Source organism: Hemicordylus capensis, chromosome 5 (assembly GCF_027244095.1).
Source record: "Hemicordylus capensis ecotype Gifberg chromosome 5, rHemCap1.1.pri, whole genome shotgun sequence".
Taxonomy (NCBI): domain Eukaryota; kingdom Metazoa; phylum Chordata; class Lepidosauria; order Squamata; family Cordylidae; genus Hemicordylus; species Hemicordylus capensis.
In genome coordinates, this window is record NC_069661.1 from 205737375 (window position 1) to 205754664 (window position 17290).

The 17290-nt window shown below is 44.4% G+C and overlaps 1 protein-coding gene across 9 annotated transcripts in view; it reads right to left on the minus strand.

Moving 5' to 3' along the window:
• Positions 1–17290, minus strand: part of NTN4 (netrin 4) — a 132976-nt gene that overhangs the window by 71958 nt on the left and 43728 nt on the right. For 6 of the 9 annotated variants that reach the window (XM_053251258.1, XM_053251253.1, XM_053251254.1 and 3 more), the window contains one exon: positions 988–1517. In XM_053251258.1, the coding sequence (XP_053107233.1) occupies positions 988–1461 (474 nt within the window). In that variant the 5' untranslated portion in view covers positions 1462–1517. Of the gene's footprint in view, positions 1–987; positions 1518–14358; positions 15239–17290 lie in introns of those variants that run through there. The other 3 variants (XM_053251259.1, XM_053251250.1, XM_053251251.1) reach the window with 2 other exon arrangements.

Consider the following 17290-nt stretch of genomic DNA (forward strand, 5'->3'; position numbering starts at 1 on the left):
CATGGAAACTGATCACTGCAGCTGCTTCAGTACTACAAAAAATAAAAATGGCACTGTCTCCTGCAACTTGTAAAAATTATGCTAATTTGCATGTATATATTTGCTAACTTTTCATATGGTAACCATATTATGCAAAGTTCTGTTTGTCACGAGAAGGGACAAAGAACTACTCATAGTATCCCAACCCCCTCCCCACTTTGGCTCCTGAAATGCTCACTCATTTTCAAGCCCATCCTTGCAATCCTAGTGGCTAGAAACCCTAGTTTCAAAAAATTAGAAAGAGATTCTTAGCATGCTGAAGTTTGTCCCGGTTTTTAATTTCTGAACTTGCACAATGTGGTTCCTGAATAATGCAATACATGCACTCCTTCCTCTATGCTAAACAACTGAGCCTATGAAATGCTGTTTGGGGACAGGCAAGGACACTTAGGAGGCTTTGGAAGACCCAGCACAGCTCAGCACGGTGTGGACTTGTGGACTGATGTGAAGTAATTCACCGCTATGCTTCACTTGCCAAACTTACATTTGTGCCATAGCTAAGGATATTTTTCTCTTCACTCATAATTAGCATAAAGACAAATGAGAATCACTGTTAAATCTATAATAAAATAAATCTATAATCATACAGTATGCACATGTAAACAAAGCCTCATTAGTTTGTTTTCTCTGAGCTATAACAGGAAAGAGACACAGCAAAATATAGAATATAATAATTAAACTATAGAAACAAAAGTATAGTGCCTAACATTATTTTATATATATATCGCTTAAAACTATAAAAAAGAGCATTACATTTATTATTATTTATTACATTTTCATATCACCCCATCCAAGAACTTCTTGTGGTACACAAGTAAAAAACAGAAACAAATACCATTTAAAACAAACTGCTTACAACAATATAAATATACTATGGGGAATGTAAAACCAGCTGCTAAGATGAATCTAAAGCCAGATTTTACTTGTTTGATCTCTTAATGAACTCACCTCTCCTCCAGTGCAGGGGAAATGACTGGAGTATCTGGAAGTGCAAATTGTCCCTTTCTTGTTTACATCATCCTCCAGTCCAAAGGTTGCTGAGCAATTAGTGGAAAAATATTTGTAAGGCTTCCATGTTTTCCCAAAATCCTGAGACCGTTCCAGAACCATGGCTGCTGGTCTTGGAGACCTAAACACCATGATTAAGTGAGTGAAATAAAACTCAGCTTCCAAGTTCAACTGGATCTTCTCCCTATGCACCCCCTGTGCTGATTGCCACCATGTGTATGGCATTCGAAAGGAAGAGTCAATCATGGCAGAGGGTGGGTGAGCCAGATGGGCATGCATTGAGTTGCATTTGCTACACTTAGGCCACTTGCATATGAGGTCTGTATTTTCACTGTAGGAACAGTAGAATTCTGTGGCGTTGGCCCCACATGTTGTATCTGTCCACAACTTACGTCCATGCCCTAGGTTTCCCATTCGAGGATTGAACACTTTCTCGCTGTGGGATCCAACTCCAACCACGCTGCTCAGCCCTAAGTAGGAAAAAGCATAATAAATTAACACATATTATTATCATCTGCTTTGCATGCAGAAGGTTCCAGGTAAGGCTGAGAAAGTTCCTTGCCTGAAGCTTTGGAGAGCTGCTGCCAGTCAGTGAAGGCAGTACTGAGCTAGATGGACTAATGGTCTGACTCAGTATAAGGCAGCTTCCTATGTTTCTAAAGTTCTGGCATGGTAATCTCCTATGACACAAGAAGGCAGAAGAATACATTTTTGACTTGACCTGCACAAAGTGTATAAAGAAAAACAGTGGCTGACATCCTAATGGTGCACTTGTGCAATGAACAAAGTTATGCTTGCACAAGGTTACGGAGCTGCTCCATGGTGTTGTGCTCCATGATTTGGCAATTACTAGTGATAGACCTTCTCTGGGTCATATACAAGGTTGTGCTACAAGGTTATGTAACAAGTGTCATGTCACAGTTGTTATGTAATGATCTTGTGAAATAGTCTTGAGTAAATTACCTTATGGAACATTTGTTGCTCAATGATGTTGTGCAATAATCTCGTGGAACAGTCTTGGGTAGTGATCTTATGGGATAGCTCTTGTGCAACTGGTCAACACCTTTTACTAGTGCAAAGACTAGTCTTGAACAATCGTTCTTTTCTTTCTGCAACACCCTTGCACTTAAGCACAACACTAGTCTGGAAAGTAGGCTCCTGACATAGTGAAACTCACCTGTGCAACATCTTTGCACAAGCACACCATTTGGATGTAGGCCAATATGTTAAAAGTGTTGGAAGTGAAGGACTCTGCGCTGTCTCATATCTCAATTACAGAGGGGGACAGATTAGTGAGTCAGAGGGCTGGAGGGGTCAAGACATTGGTCATCCCTTCTCTACTGCTCTGACACTATCCCTTTGATATGTAGATTGCTACTCTCAGGGACTTCCTTCCTGCTACTTCCTTCTTCCCTTTCTTCTCCCTTGCAACACACATGCTCCTCTCTCCCTGCACCATGTGTTCAGAGATGCAGAAACCATCCCTCTGCATCCAGCTAGCTAGCTAGCTAGATTAGAGATCCTGTCTCTCCACTTTACTATCTAGAATGGAGTTCACCAATAAATATTGATTTGAAACTATGAACTGGCTCCAAGTTTCTTTTACTCTCAGCATACATGCATGCCTAGGCAGACTCCGCTGTGTTTTGCCTCTGTGCACTCTGCTGTAATAGAAGGGTATCTCTTACCAGAGAGAATTCCCAACAAAAAGTGAGTGGCTAATGCAATGCTTAAAGCACATTAGTTTGAACAGAGTTGTTCTCATGCAGTGCTGTTCCATTGAGGTACATAGAAGTGATGAAGGAGACCTTCGTTCCCGTATTCAACAATATTCCAGTATTTAACAATGGCTCTAAGAGGAGCACTTATTCCTGGACTTCGGGGCTGAAGTCCAGGGCCTCCACAGCCCCTCAGGGCCCCCCAATCCTCTTTAGTCTGTCCTGGGTGGTATGGTCACCCAGCAGAGCATCATGATGCTTAATTAGCAGGGGGGCGGGCTCCAAAGGCCTTTAGGTCCAGGCTCCAAAATTACCTAGGTACACCTCTGATGGCTCTTGCTGTTTACCAGAGAAATTGTACTTAGAACAGTGAAGTTAAGCAGGGATGTGCACCAAATTGCTTGGGTGCACATCCAAGGGCAGTTAGGGGTTCCCTTAAGGGGAGGTGGGAAGGTCCTACCTGCCCACCCTCCAAGCCTCCACCGGCCCACCACGGCGCTATTGAAGCAAAAATACTTCCATGCAAGCGGCAGCTTGTGCCGCTTGGCCTTTAAAGCACTGTGCTGCGGCAATGGGATGCGTCCCCTGGCATCCCTTGTGCGGCACTGGCACATAAATGGCGTCTGCACATGCATCAACACCACTTGCGGGGCCAGCAACAGGACAGATGCCATTTACGTGCCAACGCCACATGAGGGATGTCAGGGGGTACATCCCATCGCCATGGCATGGTGTTTTAAAGGGGCGAGTGGCACAAGCTGCAACTTGCACGGAAGTATTTCTGCTTCAACAGTGCTGCGGCAGGCTGGCGGAGGCTTGGAGGACGGGCAGGTAGGGCCTGCCCACTTCCCCTTAAGGGAATCCCTTGCCCCACGCTGAAACATTTTGGCACCAGGGAGCCAAAGTGTTTCGGCGCTGCTCCAAAGAGGTGCCGAAACATTTCAGGCTCATCCCTGAAATGAAGTACACTTCTCCAGTCATACAGCTTTTCTCTTGAATTTCACTGTTTGTTTAACATATTTTTATCTTGCCTTTCCTGATCCAAGTCAGCCTAAGGTGCTTACAATTCATACAAAAATATATATCTTAAGACAAAATTATATAATCTATAAAACAGGAAAACAATCACTAACCACAACAATTACTAAAACAGCAATTACTAAAACAGCAATTACTAAAACAGCAGATAAACGGAATACAAGTTGTTTTCAGCTTCTGTTTAAAAATGGGAATGAGATCCAGTTGAATCTTTCTAGGGAGACTGCTCCAGAGTTGTGCAACTACCACTAGAAGGCCTCCTGTCCTAAGTGCCAACCAACTAGATCTCTCTTGGAGGTGGCTGGGTACGTAAGAAGTGGCCCAGAATTACATAGACTTAGAAGGAAAGATAGGAAGATCTTGGAGACCTAGAAATAAAAAAGCTTTTCAAAAAGTGTATTATATGAAAGATTTGAACATGCCTTAGTACACAATTCTATGCTTTCTAAACAATGATTTAAACAGTATAGGATCCAGTGAAAACTTGGGTCAGCAGAACCCAAGATATAACTCACTGGTATGCCAGAATATCTGTATTGCCATGCTGGCAGAATGCTGTACTTGTCTATTTGCACTGCTAGAGTAATTTCAGCCACCAGAGGCCCCAACGTGAGGGGGGGATATGGGTGTGTCATGGGCAAGATAGGGAGAAGCTGACTTATCTCTGTACCCTTTCCAGACACCAGCCATGCCCCCAATGATGTTCTAACACTACACCAACTTCAGAGGTGGCCCAAGTTTTTTTTTTTTTAAAGTATCAGTTGAAACAAATTATTTAAAAGAAGAACACAACCACTGAAGCTGCCTCGCACTGCCTTCTGCATCCACCACTACACCATATTGAGGCTGTTCTCACAAGCAGCCAAGTCCAGGTGTACACAGCCATGCCAGGGCTTGGCGGTCCATGAGAACTGCTGGGATCAATGTGGATCTTAGCCCAGTTCCGGGATTGTGTATTAGGGTGAGCTGCTTGCAGCTCACGCTGACACAAAGATGGATGCCTAGAGTTTCCGTCCCCTGGGGGAATCCCCCAGTGCACTGTGCTCATCGTGTGGTGCTCTGTGGGATTCATGGAGGCCGGGATGATGAGCACCAGCTTCTGTTTACCAGCGCAGCCAGGAGTAGCGTGGACTGTCATCCATATTGCTCCTGGCAGCACTGGTCATGTGGGCTGCAAAGGGTCATCTGGGGGAAGGTAGGATCAACCCTGCCTTCTCCCCCCCACACATACATACCCAACCATGCGTGTGCAGTCATGTGAAGCTCCAATGTATTTTAAGATTCAGACTCGCCTTACACCCATCCACAGCACATCCACTCTAGAAGGATGGTAACTACCACACAACTAGAACAACAAATATTTATTTACCGCTTTTCAACAAATGTTTCCAAAGCGGTTTACACAGATAATCAATCAATCAATCAATCAATCAATAAGATGGCTCCCTGTCCCCAAAGGGCTAACAATCTAAAAAGAAATGTAAGATAGATGCCAGCAACAGTCACTGGAGGTACTGTGCTGGGGGTGGATAGGGCCAGTTACTCTCCCCCTACTAAATAAAGAGAATCACCATTTTAAAAAGGTGTCTCTTAGCCCAGTTAGCAGGGGGTCACACTTCAGAGCAAACCTGTTAACAGTGCTCCCGGAGCCCTGGTGACGGGACTCCACAGACAGATACATAGCTGGTACTGAAATCCTACCATCCCAGCACAGGATACTGTGTCCCAGTCTCATAGACATGTGGGAAGAGGGATGCCACGACTCAAAGAGGCAATTCACACAATCAAAAACAGTGTTCTACCCAGGTTTGGGAGCTGTGTGTGCTCCCAAGCTGCCATTACAACCCTACCACCCTAGCACAGGAATGTGAATTGCCCACCTCCTAACTTAGTTCTTGAAATACTTCCTGCTTTGTTGATACAAAAATACGGAACACATTAATTCAGGGGTTCTCAAACTTGGGTCCCCAGATGTCCAACTCCCATCACCCCCAGCCATAATGGCCATGATGAGAGTTGTAGTCCAGCAACATTTGGAGACCCAAGTTTGGGAACCGCAGAATTAGATAACAAGTGAATGCCTAATCTTTTGTAATGCTATGTGTGAGCCACCTAATGGCAGCAGGGAAGTAACTTGCCTAGGGAGCAAGAGGTTGCTGGTTCAAATCCCCACTGGTATGTTTCCCAGACTATGGGAAACATCTATATCAGGCAGAAACGATATAGGAAGATGCTGAATGGCATCATCTCATACTGCATGGGAGATGGCAATGGCAAACCCCTCCTGTACTCTACCAAAGACAACCACAGGGCTCTGTGGTCACCAGGAGTTGACACTGACACGATGGCAAACTTTTTACTTTAATGCTATGTGTGGCAGAAAACAGTAAAGTTCCTCAGAATCAGAGAATCTGGTGTGGGACAGTGGTGTTCCCTCTTTACAATCCAAGCCTATCTAGTCCCAAAACCAAGAATCTAAAGTTCAGGGAGGGGGACGCTGCCTAAGGCATAAAGTAGTAGACAGGGGCAAAACTACCATTAGGCAAGGGGAGGCAGTCGTCTTGGGGCCCCACTGCCTCGAGGGGCCCGCCAGAGGCACATCATATGACTCCCCACCTGCCCATGTTGCACCCCCTATGAATTATGTTGAGTCTCTTGGAGATCAGCAGGAGCAGAGAGTAAAAAAAGTAGATTCAATGTGAACTATATATTCACCGTATTCATAATGGGGATGCGAGTGTGAGTGCACGATATATTGTGAAGTGTGTTTGTGTGTGTATATCAGCGAGGGGCCCATTTTAAAATCTTGTCTCTGGGCCCCCTCCAACCTTGCTACGCCCCTGGTAGTAGATCATTTGAATATTTCCTCTGTGCTGGTTTTCATGTGCAGGCACTACATAAATTTTGGCTATTAATATCTGGGATGGGAGGGCAATACAGAGTGGCTGTATGTAGCAAATAATCAAATAGCTTGTTCTGATGGTTCTGCTTGCCATGTGATTCTAGAAAAACTTCAGTTTATGAAAAGTCTGGTTCAAGGACTTTGTAGACACATAATTCTTAATAGTAGCACATTTCATTTAGAGCACATTACAGGTGTTTAAAGTGGTTCGCCTTTTAAGGTAGGCTAGTACCATTATTCCCATATTACAGATATAGTATATTTGTCTAAAGTCACCCAAGTCACAGATTAGCATAGTAAGACTAATATAGAGCTAGCTAACCACCTTAAGTGGCGCAGCAGGGAAATGCTTGACGAAGAAGTTTGCCAGTTTGAATCCCTGCTGCTACTATATCAGGGAAGTAACTTGCTTAGGGAGCAAGAGGTTGCTGGTTCGAATCCCTGCTGGTATGTTTCCCAGACTATGGGAAACAGGCAGCAGTGATACAGCAAGATGCTGAAAGGTATCATCTCATACTGCACGGGAGGAGGCAATGGTAAACCCCTCCTGTATACTACCAAAGAAAACCACAGGGCTCTGTGGGCGCCAGGAGTCGAAATCGACTTGATGGCACACTTTACCTTTAGAACTAGCTGGAAAAAAATAAAAACATTTTTACCATTTTGTATCTTTTGAAATTTGTTGTCACTTGTATTTTTCTGCCTCAACATGTTATCTGTAAAAATAACGTCTTTGTTTTAAAGTTCTAAATGGAATAATACTGCAAACTTAAACTACCCTAGATACTTGAATGCTTTGTGATTTTACTGAGTGGATAGAGGAATGGTTGGGCTGCAGAGGTTGGTGGTGAGGAGGCAGGATCTGTCCTACCTTCACCCACATGACCACCACTTGCTGAACTACCACACAAGCACTGCTGCAGAGAGCACATGGTGAGAGGTCAGGGGAAGGATGCCTGGCCTCCAGGAAGCCCACAATGCACCAATCTGTTCACACAGTGCATTGCAGTCATTCCTGAGGCTGGAACACTCTTTCCCTCAGCCTCTATGGTCACACAGGCTGCCAGCAGTCCATGCTGCCACATGAGCACGTGGTGGAGTAAGAGGGCATGTACACATCCTCTTACTCACTTTTAGCCTCGATAGAAAACCCAGGCTACCTGTTGTGTGTGTGTGGGGGGGGGGTGCCGCCAGAATAAGTCTGTGTCCCAGCACTCCGTACGACCAGCTCTACCCACATAGGACTGTGAAAGCCTGAGTAGGGCTGGTCGTGTAAACGGCCCCATTGACTTTGCCCAAGGACATAACTGCATAAAGAATCCTTCTACAAGTGGTTCCTATCCAGAACTGGGATTGGAATAATATAACACAAAGGCAGCAGTAGAATTTAACTCTGAGGCACAGATTAGAGACTGAAGTTTTGTTAAAACATGCAAGATCCTGTGGATAAGATTAACCTCCTTAGAAGAGGTTAAGATTATGTGACACTGAGGAGCTCTGCTCATGATCCGTGAGAAGAGCTCCGGGGCAGTCTGCAGGGAGAGCGGGTTACACTCACCCTCCTCATAGATGATCCCCGCTCCTTCCCTGGACGGGCAGATCACTCACAGAGATGAACAGCGGCTCCCTCTGCAGCTCCAAGGGTCAGGGTGCAGGGAAGCACACCACACGTTGCCCTGCTCCCCGGAGCTCCAATAATGCGCCATGTAAGAGCGCAGTGCATTACTGGGATCCCCCCTGAGTGTGCCAGTCGTGGCTGCAAACAGCCGCGGCTGACACACAAGCAGAAAAATGAGGTTGAGGGAGAGCTCGTTCCCTTAACCTCATTCTGAAGGGAGGCTACTCAGGCGGGTTTGCCACTGTGTAGCCGCTGAGATCGGGCCCGATCCTGGCAGTTCACATGCACATGCAAAACCTGGCTGGGCGCCCTTAGCTCAGTTTTGCACATGCGTGTGAATAGCCTTGAAGTGTTAAATCTCAAGAGTCTTTCTTGCTCCTGTATTTCCTCTTTTAGATATGTTTTGTTTCTGAGGCTGGGGATCATTATCTTCTCGTCTCTATGTTGTCTTGAGTTTCATGATATAATAGGCTAGTTCACAAGGTCAGTAATTGGGCAGGACACTTGTCTTAGTGTGGGAGTTGTGAGTGCTCCTGTTTTGTGATCATATGAGTAAAAGCAAAGTAGGAGGAAGGGAAGTGATTGTGTGTGAGCTCGTGCTGAGTAGGAGGTCTCCATCCTACCCAGCACTATACCCAGCTATTTAATGAGTTGGACAAAATGCCTTCCTACCCAATGGGAGCTTTGCACACAATCACTCCCCCACCACCTACCTTGCTTTTTATTTGCACATGATTGCAAAACAGGAGTGTACACAGCTCTCAAACTTGGGTAAAATGCTTGTCTTACCCAGTTACTGATTATGTGAACTAGCCTAATATCTCTCAGGATATTTCTTCTCAGGTTCTGATTCTGGTTCTTCTTTTTTCTTATCTGATTGGAGTACCCCAAGATTCAGGTCTGTATTTGTCTCTTTTTGGTCTTCTGTAGCTTGTTTTGTAACTGCTTTCAAGTTAGCTAAAACTGTTGTGTAAATTATCTGTCATTTTATTTTTCTATGCCAGATCCTTCATCTTTTTTCTCATTTTTTGACTATTTTCTTGCTGTTTCTCCTTGGTTGTCTTTTCACGTTCTTGCAATTCATCTAAAATTGGACTCTCCATCTTCTCTTCTTTTTCACTGTTGCTGAGCTCTGATATAATTTACCCATACGTCCTTCTTCTCAGATGCTTCTTTTTTCTTCCTTTCTTCCTTTTGTTTCTTTTCTTCCTTTCATTCAGGCCACTGCCTACTCTTGTTGTTTTCAATATCTCAGTCTTTCTAGGCCGTCCTCTCTTCATCCATCTTCTGTTGGCCGACATCCAGATCAAGGAAGCCCCAGTGCAGCAGGAAAGGGAAATGCGGCCCTTAGAGGGGAAATACTTCAGAATGAAGGGAAGATCACTGAAAATAGTTCCTCCCCATAGAACATATTTCACATTCACTGCACTGGCACTTCCTTAGTCTGGATGTCAGCCACTGTATTTATTTATTTATTTATTATTTATTCAATTTCTATACCGCCCTTCCAAAAATGGCTCAGGGCGGTATTTAATTACTGATTTTTAAAAAATTATCTTGTGTATTATCAGGGGTGCTCTTACCCTTGGACTTCCAGGCCAGAGTCCAGGGCCTCCACAGCCCCTGGGGCCCCCCAAATCCTCATTAGTCTGTCCCAGGTGGTGTAGCTGCCCAGCCGAACATGATGATGCTTAATTTGCAGGGGAGGAGGGGCCGCCAAAAGCCTCTAGGTCCAGGCTCCAAAATTACCTAGGTGCACCTCTGATTGTTATGTCCTTCTTTCCTGTTTCCCATCTCCCATCTCTATTCTCCATCTTTTACTTTGCTGCTCATCTTGCTTACTCTGGTTTACATTTTGATCACATCACCTCACCCTTCTCTTCCTTCATCATCTTCCTTTTCTTCAGTACGGTATGTTCACAGTAAGTTCATTTTGGTCTACAACTGTTTACATTCTATTGCTCTGGTTTATCTTTTGTTTTCTCTTTCTTTATACACCAGTTTACTTCATCCAACTGGTTTCTTGTTACTTCACAAACCTACAGTTCGTATTAAAAGTTAATGAGTTTTCTTTAAAAAGCAAAAAAAGTTCAATTTTCTGCCTTTGCATCTCTTCTCTTTCAATTACTTTTGTTTGGTATTCATTTTCTTTCAGTATTCAGACAACCAAGTCATTTTTTGTATTTAGACAGCATTTTAAACATACTTTTGCTGAGGCCTTTCTATCCTAGCTGGTTCCTTCTCCACACTTTTACTCTTGCATCTTCTTCTCTTTAGAACTCTTGTTCTAAGCATACTTAGCATACAATAAATGAACTTGAAATAAATTGAACTTGCTTCTAAATAAATATGTTCAGGATTGGAGTTTAAGTATAATAAAACAGAGTGTTTTAGGCTGAAGAACAAAATGGGCCTTTCCTAGCTCAAATGCATAGGTACACTTATGTCACCAAAGAAAAATAAATATAACTATAAAAGTCACATAATAACTTTCAGCCCTTTTCAAAGTGCTGTACAAACATTAACTAATCTGCACAGCTCCCCTGAGAAGTAAGGAAGTAAGCATTATTATCACGTGTCTTATCAACCAGGCCTGCCATGGATGGGCTTAATTTACAATGCTGTCTGCTCTTTAAGACTCTTCAGTGTCATTATGCAATGTAGTCAAGTTACCTGCTGAATAAATAGGTGAACGTTTACCATAGTAACTTTCGCCCTTTTATAATGTTCTTGTAGAACAAACATCTGAAGCAGAAAAAAATGACCTACTTTTAAAAAATGGCCTCCTATTTAACAAATTAAATATTTATCATTAAATTGTAAGCAAGAATATTCCATGAGACCACACGGATGACACAGTGTGCAATCTAGGATGAAATGTAGCTTTCTAAAAATCTCAGCTTTTGTATTTTAAGCCAAGTATCTAGCCCCTAGTAGGGTTGTACAGAACTGGTTCGGTCATGAACTGGACCAGTTTGAGCAGTTCGACTGCAAATTGCTTCGAGTTGGTTTGTGAAACTGACCAACCCAGCCGATAGGTTCAATCAAACCAGTTTGCATACCCACTGTTCGGTTTGAATTTGGACCAAACTATGCCAAACGGTCGATGTACACCCCTAGTCCTTAGGGTAGCAAATAAAAGTTGGAAAATATTTAGGACCAGTCTGTCATTCAACTTTACTTTTAGGATACTAAAATGTTTTAAAAGATGCTGAATAATTTAGAAATTTTCTATTCTGATCCCATATTTTGATTTACTTCATTGGGTTTTATGTCAGGATAGGTTTGTCTATCTCCCTTCTCATTTGGTGGTAAGCTGCACTGTCATGGAGTCAAAGAATAATGTACATGCTACTCTAGTATGGATACTTTTAGCCTGCTAAGATTTACACACTCAACAGTACAAATCTGTTTATCAAAAACAGTACATATGATAAAAATTGAGTGAAGGACAGAGACGGCTCCCAGTTGCAAGATATGACTTTTTCTGGCATTCTGCTATCTAGAATACAAGAATGCAGCAAAATGACAGCTTAGAAAATAAGAATTCTTAATACTGTCAACCAGAAGTCATAAAAGGAGTTTTCTGTTCTCAGAGAGGTAAATCTCTCTCTCTCTCTTTCTCTTCATATTTATGGTTAACTGCACACTAGCTCCCAGCCTATATTCAATACATGCCACTGAAGAGTGTAGTAATGGGCAAGAGCGCACAAGGCACAGCATGACTCACCTGTAAAACATTCAGGGGTAAATCATAAGCTTCCTGCTGAAGCATTTTTCAGTCAAAATAGGCTTGCCATTGTAATATTTCATTATCCATTTTACAAATTGCCTGTATTACATTCATATTAAAAGCTAATAATGAGGTTTGTTTAAAAAGAAACTATATTACAAAGTATTTGTATATAATCTTCTGCAAAGGGTTTTAAAATAGCTTTATGAAAGAGACTCCTTTTCCTATCACAATGAATGAAGCTTGTTTTCTAGGCAACAGAAATACTGTTGACCAATTCATTGATAATCCATATCCTTTCCCTAGTCCACTCTCTATTGGCAATAGCTAAAATGGAATTATTTAATGGTTAATAGATCTCTACCAGTAAGACTTTAAAGTGGTAGAAACAGCATTCTCAGCGCTATCTGTTGCAGACTAGACTAAATGCAGAGACTAACAAGCATTCATTCTTGCCATGAGGGTATGAATGAATGTTATCTTTCTGGTTTGGATCTCCTTTTCCCCTTGCTTTAGGCTCATTTACATTCGTGAAGGCGTATGTGTTATTTTGTCAGAAGAACAATGGCTGAGTCACCATGGGGAAACACCATGGGGGAGTAAGGGTCAGTCCAGTCCAGGTGTTTATCTCACTGTAGATCTATGAAAACTTGTACTTGTGCATAAAGAACGATAGCAACCAATTCAGAAAGAATTTATAGTAGGTGTTTGGCTTTTTATCAGTCAAACTGATAAAATAGCTTATAAAGTACAGGTGGAAATTATTTTATATGTGCTAGGACATAATTCTTCTTTACAGCATGTTATTTGGTCCTTGTCCTGTCTAATTCTGATACAAAGAAAAGTTGAAATAAGTGTGGTTGCATGGAAGTTCCTAGATATCATTATTTAAATTGACAAGAGGCAGCTCACATAATTTATTGAGCAAGCTGCCAGTATGTGACTTTCATGACTGGATGCAGGTGGAAATATGTAAGTTGCTTATAGGCACTGTGTATTCAGGGATGTTGCAATTCACAAGGTCATCAGAGAGCAATTTTCTCTATTAATAGGAATCATTTTCAGGTGTTATTCCAACTTTAGAAACCATGTAAACTGAACAGGTCCTGACTTCACCACATCTCTCTTTTACATATTTAGGGTGTTGTGTTATTTATCTACATGTGCAAACCTTTTGTAGACAATAAAATCTCCCCTGCCACTATTTAAAAAAACCCCCACAATCTACAGATTTAGCTCATTTTAAAACCCCTTTAAAAATCCCATTTATAGTTTAAATGCTTACCTTGGACAGCTGATTATATCAGATAAAATGGCTGTGTAATGGTTTCTCTTAGATGCCAGTTGGGCTCATACCATCCCACTTTTATATTGGATTATATGAGGTTGCATCAATACACATGCAACCCGTGTGCAGTGTATGCACATACAGACCTGTACACTCAGTTATTCACACTAAGTTCAGTATACATACAGTATTACACTTCCTATCTGTACCTTGCCTGCATCCAGGTTAAAATGAAAATAGGAACAGTGATTCACACAACACACATACATGTGTACAGACACCCATGCACAACATACTGTCTGAATAGGGCTCTTGTGTAAGATTAATGCCCATTACTCCAAAGTTTATCACTTTTCCAATGTAGAAAGGAAATACAAGGGCACAATCACTTTATAGGTGGTGACACCCCCTATATTTGATGCTTTTACATTTCAGTTCCCCAAGATAGTGCTCTATGATTCACCAGCAGAATAGAAAAGATGTTTGTGTGTGGGGAGTGTTTGTTTAGCTCTTGGGATAATAAGCTAGTGTCTGCCCTCTTTCCCCCGCCCTCCTATTTTGATGTTTTTCTGTCTCTTTTGCACTGCACTTGACTTCTACGAAGCCACTGAAGAGTCAGCAACTGTTTGGGAAAGGCATATTATCTCATTTACCTCGGAGGCATTGCAGAGAGAAGGTGGAGGAGAGAGAGAAGGGCTCCTAGTCTGGTTTTGCCTCCCAACGTTGCTTTTGCAAGCAACAAGCTGCGCTTCCTAGAGTCCCGCCCAAGCATCCCAACCCGGCAGCTTTGTTCGCTGCGGGTGGTGGTGCACTGCTGGTGGAGAATCCTCCAAGCTTCAACCGCGCGCAGTTCACTTGGGTTGCGGAGAGCAGCCCTTCCTCAGAGCAAATCCTCTCCAACCCCCGCCGGGGCAGACCTGCAAATAACTACAGAAAGGAGTCCAAAGGGAGAGGAAGGCGGGTGGCGGGGGGAGCTCAGAGAGAGAGAGAGAGAGAGAGAGAGAGGAGACCAACCTGCAGCGGCAGCAGAACAGCCCAGGAAAACAAGGTGCCAGAAAGGGCTCCCCATGTTGGAGCTCCTGGGCAAAAAGCATGGAGCTCGGAGCCGAAGCTTCCCAGGTCGGTCTGGCATCCACCGGCCGCCAAGGGCAGTGGAAGGGAGGCTACATCGCCACCAGCTCCCGCGGCGCTCCAGCCGGAGGACCTTTCCAGCCAAGCCGAGTGGCGTGCCCTGTTGCGAGCATCTCCTCCTCCTCCTCCTCCTCCAGTCCACGCCTGGCTGTTGCCGCCGCCGAGCCTGGCGCAGGGCTGCTGCAGTCGCTTCCACTGCTTCCTCCTCCTCCTCCGCCTGCTGCACACCCGGGAGCCCCGACCAGGTGCCTTAAGAAGAGGCGCCGACCCCGCGCTCCAGCCGCCGCTCCCGGCTTGTCTCCTTGTCTCCGATGACAGCCCTGCGAGGGGAGTGGCGGCGGCTCCTAGGACTGCAGCGGCGGAGCCTCAACCGCAGCAGAAGGAAGGGCCGGGCTGCTCTGCTCCCCACCCCACCCCACTGAGGGAGAAACGGCGGTGGGGAATAGAGACCGCCTTTCGTCTCTCTCTCTATCACACACACACCCCTCTCCCTGGCAAGCGCAGCCACCCGCGTCTCTCCCAGCATGAACCCGCCTCTGCCCTAGGAGGCCTGGGCCGGCGGGGGGGGGGGAGGAGGCGGCAAGGTTGCCCCCGGAGCAGCAGCAGCAGCCACCCTCTGCCTGGCTGGCTCGCCTCCCTTCTTCCACCCCCTCCCCACTCTCCACCTCGCAGCATTCCTCAAAACCACTGACTTTTCCCCGCTGTCACATCGCGGCACGCGAAGGTGCCTCAGCCTGACAGACAGCCCCAGCAAGGCGAGGAGGGATTCCCCACACTCTCCTTTCCCTCGCTCGCCCTCTGAACGGCAGCGGGCCACCTCTCGCCTCACTGCCTTCTCCCTCGGCCTTGGCATTTGCTTCCCGCCATAGCCCTCTCCTGGGGTGACTGGTCTCCCTGTCCCCTCAGCCAGGTGTTGTGCCATTAGGAACATAGGAATCTGCCATATACTGAATCAGACCATCTAGCTCAGTATTGTCTATCCAGACTGGCAGCGGCTTCTCCAAGGCTGCAGGCAAGAGTCTCGCTCAGCCCTGTCTTGGAGATGCCAGGGAGGGAACTTGGAACCTAGATGCTCTTCTCAGAGCGGCTCCATCCCCTAAGGGGAATAATATCTTACAGTGCTCACATGTAGTCTCCCATTCAAATGCAACCAGGGTGGACCCTGCTTAGCTAAGGGGACAAGTCATGCTTGCTACCATAAGACCAGCTCTTCTCTCCTCTCCTTTACTAAATCTTCCATTTAGGCACCGCTGCCCTATTTCACAAGAACGGGTCATCTTCTCACCACTCTACCTTTTCCACAGATTCTGTCCCTGATTTTACTTCTACATCCCATAGACATTGGTAACCATAACACATCTCTTCTTTCCAAAGTTTTCCTTCATCCCATTTTATTTATTTTATTTTATTTTATTTATTTTTACATTTATATCCCGCTCTTCCTCCAAGGAGCCCAGAGTACTACATACTTGAGTTTCTCCTCACAACAACCCTGTGAAGTAGGTTAGGCTGAGAGAGAAGTGACTGGCCCAGAGTCACCCAGCTAGTATCATGGCTGAATGGGGATTTGAACTTGGGTCTCCCCGGTCCTAGTCCAGCACTCTAACCACTACACCACCACGCTGGCTTTCCCATCCTGTACTCCAGTCTATCTTTCAACCATCTCCTCCACCCTCCTCTTCAGCCATGGCTTGTTTTGTCTCAGAGTTCACCCCAAGTGTTTTTGTTTTTGGTTTTTTTTTAAAGCCTCACAATTATCCATAATCCAGAGGTGCACCTATGAAATTTTGGACCCTGGGCCTATAAGCCTTTGGAGGCCACACCACGCCATAAATTAGCATTATCATGCTCGGCTTGGCTGGGTGATCACACTACCCAGGACACTAAAGAGGATTTGGGGTGGCCCAGGGGCTGTAGAAGCCCTGGACATCATCCCCGAAGTCCATGGGTAAGAGCGCCTCTGCCATAATCTGTCATAAATAATGTCTCTCCAGATATGTTACCCCATAGCCCTAGCATCTATCGTTTCAACTCATCTTCCTGCTCCCTCTGGCCTGTTTAATATTATAGTGTTGCAGGTACATCTCATGCTTCAAGGTGTACCCTGATAATGTGAGGCTTTTTCTCAGTGCAGAGAGCAAGAGTCAATTGTGGCCCCCTCTAGCAAGGGCGTGCAATGAAATGAATATACGTGATATCTACTGTCCTCATGTTATTATGAGCCAGCATTCGATCACCTGTATAAACGATTACTGCTACGTAATAGTTACATAACACCCATTTTGTGCTAGATTTTGTCCACCCCTGTCCAGATTTGTCCACCCTTTCGAGTCTTCTATCTCATATTTCTCTATATCTAATAGAGGGACAATATGTATAAAATGATTGCCACATGGACACACTAAATGACTGACACATAAATAGCCACTTTGAATTATCCCCTATTAGAATGCAACAATTCACCACATGGAACAGAATTTTTTTTTTTATTTACAACATTAAACCTTGCAAAAAAGAATGGCAGTGGAGTGGAAAAAATTCCACAATCTGTGCATCAAATGGAGGCACATAACTTGCAACAGAGAGACAGTTGCCAGGGGAAAAATTTTAAGCAACTTACATATATTGGTCATCTCATGCATAGCAGCCCTCATCATCCCTATCTTTCAAAAAGTGAAATGATCATATAGTATCATGGCAACTCTTTTTTGAGCTTTTTCAGGTGCTTTGCCATAAGAGCCAATGAAACAGGAGCTGGAAGTAGCACCAGAGCTTTAGGAAAGTAAGTACAAAACCATACTGTCTGAAGCTGTCA